The 18,530-nt window shown below is 39.7% G+C and overlaps 1 protein-coding gene across 1 annotated transcript; it reads left to right on the forward strand.

Annotated features, from left to right (window-relative positions):
- Positions 1–1,326: 1,326 nt before the first annotated feature.
- On the forward strand, positions 1,327–17,198 carry LOC133658363 (ras-related protein Rap-2b). The gene is made up of 2 exons (XM_062060288.1): positions 1,327–2,140; positions 16,356–17,198. The coding sequence occupies exon 1, from the start codon at positions 1,555–1,557 to the stop codon at positions 2,104–2,106; it is 552 nt and encodes a 183-aa protein (XP_061916272.1). The 5' UTR covers positions 1,327–1,554; the 3' UTR covers positions 2,107–2,140; positions 16,356–17,198.
- Positions 17,199–18,530: the final 1,332 nt, after the last annotated feature.

The raw sequence follows: 18,530 nt of genomic DNA on the forward strand, positions 1-18,530 counted from the left end.
AGCGTGGGCAGGAAACCAATAGCGTCTACTAAAGTTACAGATTGTTAGCAAACACATACCGGAAGCTGTTCTGTAGCGGGCGATTCCCGTTAAAATCAACTATCATCAAAAGTTTAAAAAAGTATGTATGTACATTTTTTAGATCTAAATAATAACAGTGTGTACATTTGTTATTATTATTTTAGGCAGATACATGACACAATTTGTAATCTTTATTATTCTATTTTGAAAGTCAAAACAGGAAACACTAGATGTGTGTAATTTCAGATGGACAGATTGCTTTTCCTGTGAAATAAAAACCCAAAAGGGATAAGCGGTAGAAAATGGATGGATGGATAAAAAACTACAAAGATGAAACCTTTTAAAAAAAGTTCATAAGCTGTGTTACGTTTTGCTGCTATATACTAGTGTTCTTTAGTGGAAAATGTCTATTTTGATAGTAAAGTTTGCAGACCTCCGGTATACACTGTAATTGTTATTTTTCTGGAGTTGCACTGCAACTTTAAATACAGGAAGTGTGACGTACCACTCATGCTTGCGTAGTGAGCGTGGGCAGGAAACCAAAAGCATCTACTAAAGTTACAGATTGTTAGCAAAAACATACCGGAAGCTGTTCTGTAGCGGGCGATTCCCGTTTAAATCAACTATTATCAAAAGTTGAAAAATATGAATATGTACATTTTTTTAGATTATAAGTAATAACAGTGTGTACATTTTTAATATTAATTTAGGCAGATACATGACACAATTTGTAATCTTTATTTTTTTATTTGGAAAAACAAAACAGGAAACACTAGATGTGTGTAATTTCAGATGGACAGATTGCTTTTCCTGTGAAATAAAAAACTACAAAGATGAAGCCTTTTAAAAAGTTCATAAGTTGTGTTACGTTTTGCTGCTATATGCTAGTGTTCTTTATTGGAAAATTCTATTTTGATAGTAAAGGTTGCAGAACCCTGGTATACACTGTAATTGTTATTTTTGCTGGAGTGGAGTTGCACTGCACCTTTAAATACAGGAAGTGTGACGTACAACTCATGGTTGCGTAGTGAGCGTGGGCAGGAAACCAATAGCGTCTACTAAAGTTACGGATTGTTAGCAAACACATACCGGAAGCTGTTCTGTAGCGGGCGATTCCCGTGTAAAATCAACTATCATCAAAAGTATTTTTTTAGTTTTGATTATATGAATATGTAAAACAATTTTTAGATATAAATAATCCCAGTGTGTACATGTTTATTATTAATTTAGGCAGATACATGACACGATTTTTGTCATCTTTATTATTTTGTTTTGAAAGTCAAAACAGGAAACACTACATGTGGTGCGGTGACTGTGCCAGCTCGGGAAAACTAGTGCTCGCTGCCTACTTGATCAACAACTAGAGGGGAAACTCGCATTAGAACCGGCGCTGTTCCGACATGTCACAACATAAGCGCTGAGTGCGGGTCGGAAAGCACCGCATTTATCCCCCCCGCCCCGGTAGCGGCAGTAGTCCGCGGCCACGCCCTGGAGCCCGAACAAAACTGCTGGCAGTGATCGGCTGGAGGAACCATGAGGGAGTACAAAGTGGTGGTCCTCGGCTCCGGAGGGGTCGGGAAATCCGCCTTGACCGTTCAGTTCGTGACGGGGTCCTTCATCGAGAAGTACGACCCCACAATAGAGGATTTCTACCGGAAGGAAATCGAGGTGGACTCCTCACCGTCCGTGCTGGAGATCCTGGACACGGCCGGCACCGAGCAGTTCGCCTCCATGCGGGACTTGTACATTAAAAACGGGCAGGGCTTCATCCTGGTCTACAGTCTGGTCAACCAGCAGAGCTTCCAGGACATCAAGCCCATGCGGGACCAGATCATCCGGGTCAAACGGTACGAGCGGGTGCCTATGATCCTGGTGGGGAACAAAGTGGACCTGGAGGGGGAGCGGGAGGTGTCGTCCGGCGAAGGTAAGGCGCTGGCGGAGGAATGGAACTGTCCCTTCATGGAGACCTCGGCCAAGAACAAGATCTCCGTGGACGACCTGTTCGCAGAGATAGTCCGCCAGATGAACTATGCGTCCACGCCGAATGGCGACGACCCGTGTTGTGCTTCTTGTGTCATCCTGTAAGGAAAGTTCTGCACCGTCCTTGCTTTTTGCAATGGTGAGTTAAGTCGATCAAACTTTGAAACTCGCGTCAATACTTTCAACTAGCTGGACTTCAGTCAAGCAAAAAATACTTCAAAACGACATAAATAGTTCCTACACAAACTTCATGGAAGGGTGGGGCGTTACATTGTTGTAGGACATCCGCTAGTTTACATTTGTGGTAACATTGTTTGAGTCAGGGGTGTCACACTCATTTTAGATGGGAAAGATCTACTCCCAAGTGGGCCGGACTAGTAAAATCACGGCACGATAACTTAAAAATAAAGACAACTTCAGATTGTTTTCTTTGTTTAAAAATAGAACAAGCACATTCTGAAAATGAACAACTCATAATGTTGTTGTTGTTGTTTTTTACACTTACATGTTGCAGTTAATAGTATCCGATCTTTATCTGTCATTATTTATACCCTCTGAAAGTTCTGCACCGTCCTTGCTTTTTGCAATGGTAAGTTAAGTCGATCAAACTTTGAAACTTGCGTCATTACTTTCAACTGGCTGGACTTTAGTAAAGCAAAAGTACTTAAAAACGACATAAGTAGTTCCTACACAAACTTCATGGAAGGGTGGGGCGTTACATTGTTGTAGGACATCCGCTAGTTTACATTTGTGGTAACATTGTTTGAGTCAGGGGTGTCACACTCATTTTAGATGGGAAAGATCTACTCCCAAGTGGGCCGGACTAGTAAAATCACGGCACGATAACTTAAAAATAAAGACAACTTCAGATTGTTTTCTTTGTTTAAAAATAGAACAAGCACATTCTGAAAATGAACAACTCATAATGTTGTTGTTGTTGTTTTTTACACTTACATGTTGCAGTTAATATTATTCGATCTTTATCTGTCATTATTTATACCCTCTGAAAGTTCTGCACCGTCCTTGCTTTTTGCAATGGTAAGTTAAGTCGATCAAACTTTGAAACTTGCGTCATTACTTTCAACTGGCTGGACTTTAGTAAAGCAAAAGTACTTAAAAACGACATAAGTAGTTCCTACACAAACTTCATGGAAGGGTGGGGCGTTACATTGTCGTAGGACATCCGCTAGTTTACATTTGTGGTAACATTTTAGGACTAGTGATGTTTACATGATAAAAAATGCTATAAACTTACACAAATTAAGACTGTGAATTATTATTATTTACAGCACAACATATTCCTTATTAAAACTAAATTAATCGAGCTAACTATATATATATGTTATTATTTTTTCCCTGCTCACGTGGCCACTTGTTACTAGGCAGAGTTCATGGGGTGTAATTGTAACTTCCCCATTGGCCTGTTAAATAATAGCTTATGTTGGTAGCTGCACTTTTTAAGATGTTTAATAATTAAATTAAGTAAAAGTTAAGACACTGCTCTGTATTTTAATTAAAAATACAAGACAAATGCAGGAGATGAGCCGTCTTTGTCATTCATTCTTTACAAAATGCATTGTATTGATTTGCTTAGCTGCTTTTTTGTATTCTTCTACTGTGTATAGTAGACTTGGGCAAAATACGGCCCGTGTGCCACATGCGGCCCGTTATGATTTTCAATCCGGCCCGCCGGATGTTCTCCATATTTTTTTTTACCTTTAACATCAAAACTGTCACCACCATTTTGATGTGCAGTGCTGTTTTTAAATAACTATAGAAAGTATTTCAGTGGTCGAAATCTGCGCTTTGGGGTGTTATACGAGTTTTTATGGTAATCTACGTCAGACCGCCAGATGAACTATGCGTCCACGCTGAAAGGCGACGACCCGTGTTGTGCTTCTTGTGTCATCCTGTAAGGAAAGTTCTGCACCATCCTTGCTTTTTGCAATGGTGAGTTAAATCGATTGAAAAAAACGGGACTTTGAAACTCGCAACATTACTTTCAACTAGCCAGACTTTAGTAGCCACGGCTTGTTTGACAGCAAGCAAAAGTACTTAAAAACAACATAAATAGTTCCTACACAAACTTCATGGAAGGGTGGGGCGTTACATTGTTGTAGGACATCCGCTAGTTTACATTTGTGGTAACATTGTTTAACATTTTAGTGATGTTTACATGATAAAAATGACTAAAAACTTACACAAAGCTCGCCGCTCATTTTAAGACTGTGAATTATTATTATTTACAGCGCAACATATTCCTTATTAAAACAAAATTAATAGAACTAACTATGTACAGTGGTGGTCAAAAGTGTACATACACTTGTAAAGAACATCATGTCATGGCTGTCTTGAGTTTCAAATCATTTCTACAACTCTTATTTTTTTGTGATAGAGTGATTGGAGCACATACTTGTTGGTCACATTCATGAAGTTTGCTTCTTTTATGAATTTATTATGGGTCTACTGAAAATGTAAGCAAATCTGCTGGGTGAAAAGTATACATACAGCAATGTTAAAGGCCTACTGAAACCCACTACTACCGACCACGCAGTCTGATAGTTTATATATCAATGATGAAATCTTAACATTGCAACACATGCCAATACGGCCGGGTTAACTTATAAAGTGCAATTTTAAACTTCCCAGGAAACTTCCGCTTGAAAACGTCTAGATATGATGACGTATGCGCGTGACGTCAACGATTGATACGGAAGTATTGGTACCCCATTGAATACAATACAAAAAAGCTCTGTTTTCATTTAAAAATCCCACAGTATTCTGGACATCTGTGTTGGTGAATCTTTTGCAATTTGTTTAATGAACAATGGAGACTGCAAAGAAGAAAGTTGTAGGTGGGATCGGTGTATTAGCGGCGGCCTACAGCAACACAGCCAGGAGGACAGAGATGGATAGCAGACGCGCTAGCCGCCGAACTCACCTTAACTTCCTCCATCTCGCCGACCGCATCTGTGATCGGGTGAAGTCCTTCGTCGCACCGTCGATCACTGGAACGCAGGTGAGCACGAGTGTTGATGAGCAGATGAGGGCTGGCTGGCGTAGGTGGATAGCTAATGTTTTTAGCATAGCTCTGTGAGGTCCGGTTGCTAAGTTAGCTTCAGTGGCGTCGTTAGCAACAGCATTGTTAACCTTCGCCAGGCTGGAAAGCATTAACCGTGTATTTACATGTCCATGGTTTAATAGTATTGTTGATCTTCTGTCCATCCTTCCAGTCAGGGATGTATTTCTTTTGTTTCTATATGCAGTTAAGCACGATGCTATCACGTTAGCTCCGTAGCTAAAGTGTTTCGTCGATGTATTGTCGTGGAGATAAAAGTCACTGTGAATGTCCGTTTCGCGTTCTCGACTCTCATTTTCAAGAGGATATAGTATCCGAGGTGGTTTAAAATACAAATCCGTGATCCACAATAGAAAAAGGAGAGAGTGTGGAATCCAATGAGCCAGCTTGTACCTAAGTTACGGTCAGAGCGAAAAAAGATATGTCTTGCACTGCATTCTAGTCCTTCACTCTAACGTTCTTCATCCACGAATCTTTCATCCTCGCTCAAATTAATGGGGTAATCGTCGCTTTCTCGGTCCGAATCGCTCTAGCTGCATTGAAAACAATAGGAAAATGTGAGGAGCCTTTCAACTGACTACGTCACGCTACTTCCGGTAGGGGCAAGGCTTTTTTTAATCAGATACCAAAAGTTGCGATCTTGTTCTCTACTAAATCCTTTCAGCAAAAATATGGCAATATCGCGAAATGATCAAGTATGACACATAGAATGGATCTGCTATCCCCGTTTTAAATTTAAAAAAATAATTTCAGTAGGCCTTTAATATTTGCTTACATGTCCCTTGGCAAGTTTCACTGCAATACGGCATTTTTGGTAGCCATCCACAAGCTTCTGGTTAAATTTTTGACCACTCCTCTTGACAAAATTGGTGCAGTTCAGCTAAATGTGTTGGTTTTCTGACATGGACTTGTTTCTTCAGCATAGTCCACGCGTTTAAGTCAGGACTTTGGGAAGGCCATTCTAAAACCTTCATTCTAGCCTGATTTAGCCATTCCTTTACCACTTTTGACGTGTGTTTGGGGGTCATTGTCCTGTGGATGCTTGTGGATGGCTACCAAAAGCGCCTTATTGCAGTGAAACTTGCCAAGGGACATGTAAGCAAATATTAACATTGCTGTATGTATACTTTTGACCCAGCAGATTTGCTCACATTTTCAGTAGACCCATAATAAATTCATAAAAGAAGCAAACTTCATGAATGTTTTTTGTGACCAACAAGTATGTGCTCCAATCACTCTATCACAAAAAAATAAGAGTTGTAGAAATGATTGGAAACTCAAGACAGTCATGACATGATGTTCTTTACAAGTGTATGTACACTTTTAATCGCAACTCTTTATGTATATTTTTCCTCCTCACGTGGCCACTTGTTACTAGGCAGAGTTCATGGGGTTTAATTTTAACTTCCCCATTGGCCTGTTAAATAATAGCATATGTTGGTCGCTGCACATTTTAAGATGTTTAATAATTAAACTAAGTAAAGGTTAATACTGCTCTGTATTATAATCAAAAATACAAGACAAATGCAGGAGATGAGCCGTCTTTGTCATTCATTGTTTACAAAATGCATTGTATTGATTTGCTTAGCTGCTTTTTTGTATTCTTCTACTGTGTATAGTAGACCTGGGCAAAATATGGCCCGCGGCGTGTTATAATTTTCAATCCGGCCCGCCGAACGTTCTCCATAATTTTTTTTTTACCTTTAACATCAAAAGTGTATTTGCCATTATGATGTGCAGTACTGTTTTTAAATGGCCGTAAGTCTTCAACTATAGAAAGTATTTCAGTGGTCATAATCTGCGCTTTGGGGCGTTGTAGGAATTATTACAGTAATCTACGTCACAGCAGCTCAGACCAGGAACAAAGCAGAGTGGGCGGGGTTTGTTTTCAGAACAACCAGCCCAAAACGCATGTGTCAGAAACAGATGCGGAAGCAGAATTTTATGTGATGATATAGTCATGAAAATAAAGAAAACGCATTGAATGAGAAGGTGTGTCCAAACTTTTGGCCTGTGCTGTAGATTATAACGATATAACTATAGTAATAAAAGACAAATTTATGTCATTTATATCGTCTATATTGCGCAACCCTAATTCATACCATACATCAGATACTTGGACTATATGCTGTGCATCCATGCTTCTTTTTTCTACAGCTGATCCTGTTTAGTGTCACAGATAAGCACAGCTGCCCATGTGAGATGGGGGGCCCACCCTGGACTGGGTCGCTAGATCACAGGGCTCCTGCAGAAATCCATTCACAGCCACAGTTACTACACCACCAGTGATCGGGTACCGTATTTTTCAGACTATTAGGCGCACTTAAAATCCTTTCATTTTTTAAAAAAATCAACAGTGCGCCTAACATACGGAATAATTTTGGTTGTGCTTACCGACCTCGAAGCAATTTCATTTGGTACATGGTGTAATGATATGTGTGACCAGTAGATGGTAGTCACACATGAGAGATAAATGTAGACTGCAATATGACACCAGTAAACGACATAAACACTTTAAATGTTCCATTGAAAATATAGAACATTACACAAGGCACTCAAAAATCTGTCAAAATGTTTTAGTACGACTTTGAAGCCGCACCGCTTGATGGATTGTCGGCCCATTACGGCTACCGTAGTCAGAGATACAAGTATTACTATGGTGTGTGTATAAGGACCGCAAAATGGCACCCATTAGCAGACATATTATCTGGCGTTTTGTTTCACAATATTATGCAAAAGCATCTTTTCTTACCTTCTGGTACCTGCTGATGTGTATTTGAGATCTGCGTGAGTCCTGAAAATTTGTGCACGTCCGCCACTGTAGTCAGTGGCAATACCATAGTCAATAAGCTTCTTCTTTATCACAATCTTCTTGTTATGTGACATCCATCCTCCACTGTTGTCATTTTTAATATAAAATAGTGTAAAGTTCTTACTTATATCTGTCAGTAAACTCACCATGAAAGCACTAAAACATGTAGTGAGTTTACATAAATCACTCACAGAACTTTAGTTATTAGAAAGTTCCGGTCGGACGGTTTTTCACGGGACACATTTCGGGCGTTGTTGTTGCACTAGTGAGCCACGGATGAGGAGATGCTGCTCCGTTATTGATTGAAGTAAAGTCTGAATGTCATTAAAACAGTTAGCTCCATCTTTTGACACTTCTTCCACTCCCGCCCACAAAACGGTGCATCCTGAAGAGACTGTCAGAAAGCGACTTGAAGATGATCTGTAAAACATCATCTATGCAACATTTTGAGCAAAGAACCACCATTACATGTTATGTAGACCACAAGGAAGTATTTTACATTTAGAAAAAAATCATAATAATATGACCCCTTTAGTGCGCCTTATAATCCAGTGTGCTTTAAGCAGCTTTAGGGGTTCAGTACTTGGGGAATGACTCGGCAAATCTGGTCGGACATAACCAAGAAACTTTAGTGTGAATCTCTGATCTCCTAGTGCCAAAACCAAGGGCTTTATCTAAAAAACTGCATGTAACAATTTGACTAAAAGTCTTTGTACGGGCAAAACCTTAAATGTGCGTACGTACAAAAATATACAGGCGTATAAAAGCTCACGGTCTCACGCGCACACTCCTTTGCACACTTCGAAGTAGAAATGTGCGTATGTAACTTAAGCATAGAAGGTCATTGTGAAGTGACTCATTAAAGTGGCATTTCACAGAGACACTTGGGAGAGGAGGCCTCGGTGTGAGGGTGCCATGCAGAACTTAAAAAAAAAAAAAGTAGTCGGTTATTAAATGTTTTACAAAGCTGTTTATCTGCAACAGTGAATGGCTTTCGAACGGATTCTCAAAAACATTTTGCTCGATAGGATACGATAGACTTTTATTTATCCCACAATGGGGAAATTACGTTGGCTGGTGTCATATTTTTTGTCAACTTAAACCTAAATAATTGTTTTATGGATAACTTGGATGTTTATTATAATTAATCAAATATGTCAAAATAATCTCATGATACTAAAAATAAATTAAAATTAAGTGATGCTGCATTTTTTTAAAGTATCTTTTTGTTAGTATGCTAATATACTCTTGCGTAACATGTTTATTATTGCTACCAAATATTAAAGGGCTCATGCGAGCACTACTAGGTTAGATGACAAACTACTTGCGTTGATACGATGCGATACAATATGCGTTTTACGAAAATAATATCTGAATACTTCATGCTGGTTGGATAAATCAGGTTGACAGCCTATTGGGGAGCGACACAATATGTTTGTCCGCCAACAGAGCTTTCATTACTATCGTTGTATCGTGATAATGCATGTTGATGACACATTCGGGCTGTGTCACGCAATTTTGATGGCACACGGAAAAAAAAATAGGTCCTCAATACACCGCTGCATTTTAGCTACCGGCAAATGTCCCTCCACAGTGCAGAGTTACTTCTAAGTCAGCAATCTTCGCCTCCATTGAGACAAATAAAGTCAGTTTCTTAAAAGTATCATTCCTGGAGGACGAGAAATACTGTTAAATGCTACACTTCACATTGTAGGATGATATGCTAACCGCAAGCTAGAGCTCTGGAATGTAAACAGAGGTGGGCGGATCGACACAAATATTGACAGTAATGACACCTAGTATCAGTATATGATTGATACTACAGTGGTTATATTGATATGTTTTTCATATTTGTTCAAAAGTACTGTGTTATTGTTTACACACTCAATAAATAAATCTCTGGATACATGGGGCTTTATTGGGGAGCTACACTTTTTGGGAATTGTACCTATCACTCACAAACCCTATGTAAGACAACACATCCATCCATCCCATCCATTTTCTACCGCTTATTCCCTTAGGGGTCGCGGGGGGCGCTGGATCCTATCTCAGCTACAATCGGGCGGAAGGCGGGGTACACCCTGGACAAGTCGCCACCTCATCACAGGGCCAACACAGATAGACAGACAACATTCACACTCACATTCACACACTAGGGCCAATTTAGTGTTGCCAATCAACTTATCCCCAGGTGCATGTCTTTGGAGGTGAGAGGAAGCCGGAGTACCCGTAGGGTACCCGGGGAGGACATGCAAACTCCACACAGAAAGATCCCGAGCCCGGTATGGAACTCACGACTACTCAGGACCTTCGTATTGTGAGGCAGACGCACTAACCCCTCTTCCACCGTGCTGCCCAAGACAACACATATGTTTTCCTTTTTTATGCATTCTATTTGGTAAAATATGGCAAATACAAGGTGGCTAATTATGTAGCTAATGGGAGTACACTATTGCGACCATAAAACCCGCTAAAAACATCTAAAAACTGGCAACAATACTCCATTTACAGTGGTGGTCAAAAGTTTACATGGTAAATGGGTTGTACTTGTATAGCGCATTTCTACCTTTTTTTAAGGAACTCAAAGCGCTTTGACACTATTTCCACATTCACCCATTCACACACTGATGGCAGGAGCTGCCATGCATGGCGCTAACCAGGCCCATCAGGAGCAAGGGTGAAGTGTCTTGCTCAAGGACACAACGGACGTGACTAGGATGGTAGAAGGTGGGGATTGAACCAGTAACCCTCAGATTGCTGGCACAGCAACTCTCCCAATTTTGCCACGCCGTCCCATACACTTGTAAAGAACATAATGTCATGGCTGACTTGAGTTTCCAATCATTTCTACAACTCTTATGTTTTTGTGATAGAGTGATTGGAGCACATACTTGTTGGTCACAAAAAACATTCATGAAGTTTGCTTCTTTTATGAATTTATTATGGGTCTACTGAAAATGTGAGCAAATCTGCTGGGTCAAAAGTGTACGTACAGCAATGTTAATATTTGCTTACATGTCTCTTGGCAAGTTTCACTGCAATAAGGCGCTTTTGGTAGCCATCCACAAGCTTCGGCTTGAGTTTTTGATCACTCCTCTTGACTAAATTGGTGCAGTTCAGCAAAATGTGTTGGTTTTCTCACATGGACTTGTTTCTTCAGCATTGTCCACACGTTTAAGTCAGGACTTTGGGAAGGCCATTGTAAAACCTTCATTCTAGCCTGATTTAGCCATTCCTTTACCACTTTTGACGTGTGTTTGGGGTCATTGTCCTGTCGGAACACCCAACTGCGCCCAAGACCCAACCTCCGGGCTGATGATTTTTGCTTGTCCTGTGAATTTGGAGGTAATCCTCCTTTTTCATTTTCCCATTTAAAGAATCAGTTCCATTGGCAGCAAAACAAGCCCAGAGCATAATACTACCACCACCATGCTTGACGGTAGGATTGGTGTTCCTGGGATTAAAGGCCTCCCCTTTTCTCCTCCAAACATCCATCCATCCATTTTCTACCGCTTATTCCCTTCGGGGTCGCAGGGGGCGCTGGAGCCTATCTCAGCTACAATCGGGCGGAAGGCAGGGTACACCCTGGACAAGTCGCCACCTCATCGCAGGGCCAACACAGATAGACAGACAACATTCACACTCACATTCACACACTAGGGCCAATTTAGTGTTGCAAATCAACCTATCCCCAGGTGCATGTCTTTGGAGGTGGGAGGAAGCCGGAGTACCCGGAGGGAACCCACGCAGTCACGGGGAGGACATGCAAACTCCACATGCATGTCCTCCAAACATATTGCTGGGTATTGTGGCCAAACAGCTCCATTATTGTTTCATCTGACCACAGAACTTTCCTCCAGAAGGTCTTATCTTTGTCCATGTGATGTCAGATGTCAAGAGGAGTGGTCAAAAATTCAAGCAGAAGCTTGTGGATGGCTACCAAAAGCACCTTATTGCAGTGAAACTTGCCAAGGGACATGTAAGCAAATATTAACATTGCTGTATGTATACTTTTGACCCAGCAGATTTGCTCACATTTTCAATAGACCCATAATAAATTCATAAAAGAAGCAAACTTCATGAATGTTTTTTGTGACCAACAAGTATGTGCTCCAATCACTCTATCACAAAAAAATAAGAGTTGTAGAAAGTATTGGAAACTCAAGACAGCCATGACATGATGTTCTTTACAAGTGTATGTACACTTTTGACCACGACTGTGGTGCATCTTGTGGCCTGAATATTAACGAAGTATTGGCAATATTGTTAACGCAGGCAAACTATTTTTAGTGGCGCTGAGATCACAGAGAGCTCACTAGCTTTTGCAGCTACAGTATTGACATACTGAGCTGCTACATCACCTTTGAGTTGGTCAAAGTTAAGTCAAGATTATAAATCATGCCTTTCACTTGTATAGTAGAAAGTTGTGGCCATAAACCAAGAAGTTGGTCAACTTCAATATTAAACTTAGACCTGGAGATGGCGAGAAAGACACGAAAAATACACTTGTTTTCATCACCTTTTTTTTTTTACCTGCGGGGAAGGTTTTGATTAATTAAAAAAATCCCTTCTGTCAGCATCCCAGTGAGAGCAGACGTTGTACAGCAAGTGATTGTTTTATTATTTTCATAGTTTATATTTCTTCTTCAGCTCTTAGCAATACTGCTACATGATGCTTAGTGTTTCATTAAAGCCGGATCTGTTAAGCACACACAGGGGCGCCGAAAAGGGGGGGTAAAGGAGACGGATTCTAGGGGCCCATGATGGAGGGGGGCCCAGAGAGGCCCCTAATGATGATGAAATTATAATACAGGGGGCCCTGTAAAGATTATTTTCATGCGGCCCAAAATCCCTAGCGGCGCCCCTGAGCACACATAATCTAAAACTCGGAGCTCATCCTCCGTATATTTAGGCTCAAAAATATAAGGTCCTGGATCATTGTTTGTGCCAAAATAGTCATTGTAGTCTCTCCTGGCATGATTAGTGGTGTTGTTATTGTTGAAGGGAAAATGTTGTGAGTCGTCTGTGAACTTAATATCCCGCTGTGTGCTTAAAATTAGCAAAATATGTCAATATGTGATTGTGCATGTGCCTGTTAGTACATTACATATATTCTTACACCACGTGTATACATCTTTGATTGAGGTTTTTGGATGTTTTTTTAGAGCGCTTTATAGGCGGAATACAGCAACTCCCACTGACATCCTTAGTTAGCTGTCTTTTGCCTGCGTTTATTTACGAGTTAAAATGCATAAAAAAGGAAATCATGTGTTGTCTAACGTAAGGATTGGGATTGATAGGTACAATTCCTAAAATAGTGCAGTGTACCTTTAAAGGAAAAACAAATGATTTAAATCAGAGCCAATTGTATGATATCATTTGAATATTTAATTGATATTGTTACGCCACCATTTTGTGTTTTTGTATGATTATAATTGTGTTTAAAATGTAATCATTCTAAGTTATAGATCATTTGAAGTTGGTATAATCATTGCCCCTGTAACTCCTTGGTATTAGATCGATAACCAAATTTGTAGCATTGTCCTAAATTAATGTTATGTATCCAAACAACAGAATAATAAGTACTTAGTAGTACATTTTAACAGTAGTGTAGATATAACCTTGTTACAAGAGTAAGTAATCAGTTAGTAACAGTAAATTAACACAGAGATTCACAATATTTTGAGAAAATAACACAACTGGAAATTACTAAAAATTATACCGCATACGTCAGCTGCCAAATTACCATATTTTTTTTACTATAGGGCACGCCGCATTAAAAGCCACACTGCCAATTAATGCGGATTTATTTTCAAACAAAAGGCGCACCGGATTAGGCGCAATAAAGGAGTCATTAAAACACTTTCTTGTGGTTATGTAATGGTGGTTCTTTTGTCAAGTTGTTACAGGAGTTATGTTTTACAGACCATCTCTCGTTTTGTGGGCGGTTTTATTTACGTGCCTCCACTTCGACAGTGTCTTCTCCCCTTCATCTTTGTTGTACCGCTAGTTTTTAGCGCTTTTACAGTGAGTCTGCTGACCGATATAAGTTAGCACTGTACGCTACTTTTTAGTAAAAATGGCAACAACGGGGGATGAATTCCCTACAACAAGAGAATAGAGGAAAAAGAGCTTACAATGGTGGATGGCTGCACATTTTCGGGAATTATGCAGATCCTAAATACACATCAGCAGGTACCAATTGTGTGTTGTGGCTTCGTAGCAGATTTTTGAGCGCTGCGTGTAATTGTCTTTATCCTCAATGAAACATCAACAATTTGGTGTTGTTTGCTTATGGGTGCTTGCCAGCGTCAATATATTGAACAGGCCTCAACTTGAAGTCCACGCGTATCTCTTAGGTGTGACTGTTATCTATAGGTCACACTTTTCATTATGTCATGTACCAAATGCAATTCCTTCGAGGTCGGTAAGCACAACCAGAATTAATTAATTCTGGGTTATAAGGCGATTTTTGAGAAAATGAAAGGATTCTAAGTGCGATTTATAGTTAGAAAAATACAGTAGGCGCCTTTTTAACCAGTTTTGAAATGGTTCTATTATCATTTACAGGCCAAATAATATATTGTGATATATGTTTTAAGACCGGATGCTGTAATATATCATGGTATAGATGATTTTAGGCCATATTGCCAATCCATAGTGTTGCATATGTAACACAAGATTGTTGAGGCAGTCCATAATGTATCGCGTACAGTCTACCACAGAGTAAAATAAAACACTTCATAACGACAAAAAAGAATAAAAGGTAAGCTGCGTCTTTTTTCGGTTATGGTATCGTTATGTGAAATATCGGAATAGTTTGACAAATCAATGTAGTCTTGTCCCGATACTAATATTTTGGTACCAGTACCAAAATGTATTTCGATAACTTTGTGGTACTTTTTGATACTTTTGTAAATAAAGTGGACCACAAAACATTGCATTATTGGCTTTATTTTAGCAAAAAATATTTCATTAGATTAAACATATGTTTCTAATTGCAAGTTTGTCCTTAAATAAAATAGTGAACATACTAGACAACTTGTCTTTTAGTAGTAAGTAAACAAACAAAGTCTCCTAATTAGTCTGCTGACATATGCAGTAACATTTTGTGTAATTTATCTACCTATTATTTTGTCTACATTATTAAGGACAAACAGTAGAAAATGAATTATTAATCTACTTGTTCATTTACTGTTAATATCTGCTTATTTTCTCTTTTAACATGTTCTATCTACATTTCTGTTAAAATGTAATAATCACTTATTCTTCTGTTGTTTGGATACTTAACATTTGTTTTGGATGATACCATAAATGTGGGTATCAATCCGATACCAAGTCGTTACAGGATCATACAATGGTCATATTCAAAGTCCTCATGTGTCCAAGGACGTATTTCCTGAGTTTATAAACATAATATAAATTTTTAAAAAAACGAAAGAAGATTTTGTGATGCTAAAAAATATCGATGTGTTCATAGTAGTATCGACTAGATACACTATTGTACTTGGTATCATTACAGTGGATGTCAGGTGTAGATCCACCAATGGCGTTTGTTTACATTTTGATGCTGGTGAGCTATTGTATCCTCCTACGGTGTGTAGTGAAGCATGTTTAGCTTTTCCTCGTCCTCCAGTGATAATGCTACATGTAAGAAACGTACTTTATTTGTCGCCATAGAGGCAAGTATTAGTGATATGGAAGTAGCTAAAACACTGCAGATTGCGGATGGACTTTAGCTGCTAGCTAGCTAGCCATGTCTTAAAGCACCTCTTCCTGAGGGTGTTTCAGTGTTATAACTTCACCTTTATCTTTACTTTTTCAGCCAAAATGTGTCAGTTCTCCCTTTTCTGTCTACACACGGTGTCTGCTTGTATGTACTCTGTGTGTGTGCGCTGCCGAACATGCTCCTCTGCTCGTGAACCAGCAATGTCACGACGTGATGACGACGGCGGACCGGTACTTTTTAGAGGCGGTATAATAGAGAATATGATTCATTAGTATCGTAGTACTATACTAATAGCGGTTTACCGTACAACCCTAAATCAATGTATTGTCACACTCCTATCCGTCAGTGTAATGTAAAAGAGAAACACTTTTCTATTAATGTCTTAATGACTAATGCAATTAAGCATCTATAAACAATAAGCTTACGCATCCTCATGTTAGCTTTTCATAGATCACATATTTACGTGGGACTTTTCAGCCGTGTTTCATGCTCTGTTGATGTCCTTCCAGACTTGAGTCAGCCTTTGTTTGTTCTGGTTTAATCAGAATGGATTGAGGAAGTGTCTTGACTCATTTGCAGAACTGGAGAGACAAGTTGTTCCTCGCATTCGATTATCTTTTGGAAAGTTAGCGCTCGGCTTAGTTCAGACAAGTGTTGAACTTCTCTTAAATAGGGACCATGACCATCTCCTCAAACCCCCTGGTAAATGTGTGACCCTTCCTTGTTTGTGGCAGTGTGTCTCGGCCTGGCCTTGGAGGAGAATGAAGAGGAATGGCGCAGGATCACAAGAAGAGGGTTGAGTAACTGAGGCAGAGGGTATGGGTCCACTCTTGATGAATTCTGCTGGGTCGGAGAATCTTTCCTGCGTGGTCAGTGTCCACAATTGAGGTCTGATCCCAAGTTGGAGCAACCGCCTCCCACCCACGACTTCCAGACATGGAAACAATATAGAGAACATTTAAAGATGCTCTAAAAGGATATTTAGTAAAGTATATTTTGTTAAATAACTGCACAGTCACTCCTGGATGGGTACAACTTCATGGTTCTTTTTTTGGTGGAGGACTAACCTGACAATCTCATCGGGTGTGGGAGGAGACTTTAGCTGACTTGACGTGGGAGGTCGGTGGCGACTGCCTCACGTCCAGTGCCTTCCCCCCCCCCGCCCTATCCCCTCACCCAACAAACTTCAGCTGTTCCCATTTAGTGCCAACCCTCTAAAAACAAAAACCTCAGCGTGGCAAATCCACTCCTCTCCAGATAGTCGCTTCAGGGCTGACCCTGATTATAAAGACTGCAGAGGTTCTGTTCACGGAATGGTGCTTCTCGTCTCTTCTACGTTTTGGGTCTTTTATCTTTTCCCCCGTAATTCGCCTTCGTTCATGCTGCAGTGTCTGCCTGGCCAAACCTAGAAGTCTTGAAACGCACAGGTACTGGAACAATAATAATGACGCTTCCAGACCTCTTCAATCAATCTTATGTTTTGTAGGACACGTGATGATGATGATGATGATGATGTGCTACATGATGTTGACAAATCTAATCTTGATTGTATGTTGAATTTTAGGCCAGCCTTTTAACTGTGGGTGGTCTGTTTAAAAAAAAAAAAAAAAACGTTTAATACAGATGACTTTTTTAAAGAAACATGACATCAGGCTGTGTTCTTCTTTTTTATGATATCTAAAATTCAATGAATCAGTTCAAGGGCTGTCCCAGCCTGTGAGAGGGTTTGACTTCCAAACGAATCAACCCCTGGCTTATGACTTTTGATGGGTGCTGCAAATTGACCTCAAATATTATTTAATGTTTTCAAAATTATTTTAATGTTGACATTTCCACGTAGCTATATTTTAATTGCTGTTTTAGAGCTGTGATGTTCAAACTGTGGTACGCGTACCACTTAGTGGTACATGGGCTCCATTTAGTTATACGCCAAAGAATCACTTGGTTAAAGTACAGTGTTTTTTTTTTCCTCTATTCAAACACAGCGTTACTGTTCAAACTGTGTTTTTGAGGCCAAACATATTACATTTTCTTGTTAATTAAAATCTCCTTGTTTTTAATAAATACTCAGGCCTACTACGCTACTATATTTTAATGTTGGTCATTAAAGTTGTACCTGGAGAGTCAAGTGTCATCTGAGGTGGTACAATTTGAGAATCACTCCTTCAGAGCATCGATCTTCAACATTGCGATGGTCCTGCAGAGGAGTCGTGAAAGTTTTGACAGATTCGATACATCTGTTAACTACATCTACTATTAACTATAATGAACTAAGTCATCATAAATGTAAAATTAAAAGTAATAATGTTATACTTTACACTGTTGAGTTCCCCAGGTGATGGTCGGAGACACTTCACCTTGCTTACAGGTGGGTGCTCTTTGTGTAGCCCAAAGTGTGTTTTTGGTGCTGTCATTTATGTATCTGCATGGTTAGTGTACTGTTGTTTTTTTGCTAGTGGCATACAAGAGGTGCCATAATATATTTAATTATCAACCACCCAGGGTGTGCCGGGCGCAATTGCACCAAACTATGACATAAAAAAGACAGCCACAAAATATGGGGCTGCGAGTTTTAAGACCGGTTTAATTTAAAATGCTATGTATACAAGATATATACTATAAGTAGGGGGTCCTTGGCCTGGAAAACATTGAAGTTAGAGGTGTTTAACTTTAATGTAGTTTTAATGAATGGTTGACTGGGTCCCACAAGTTGATGCTTTACTTCTGTTACCTGTCGGCATCACCTTTCTCCATCTGGTTGCTACTGTAATTTGGGTATATGTATATGTTCAGTACAGGCCAAAAGTTTGGGCACACCTCCTCATTTAATGTGTTTTCTTTACTTTCATGACTATTTACATTGTAGATTGTCACATCAAAACTATGAATGAACACATGTGGAGTTATGT

This window comes from Entelurus aequoreus, linkage group LG10, assembly GCF_033978785.1.
Source record: "Entelurus aequoreus isolate RoL-2023_Sb linkage group LG10, RoL_Eaeq_v1.1, whole genome shotgun sequence".
Lineage (NCBI taxonomy): Eukaryota > Metazoa > Chordata > Actinopteri > Syngnathiformes > Syngnathidae > Entelurus > Entelurus aequoreus.

Coding starts and splice junctions, on each gene's coding strand:
- LOC133658363 (XM_062060288.1), top strand. CDS start 1,555: ATGAGGGAGTACAAAGTGGTGGTCCTCGGCTCCGGAGGGGTCGGGAAA.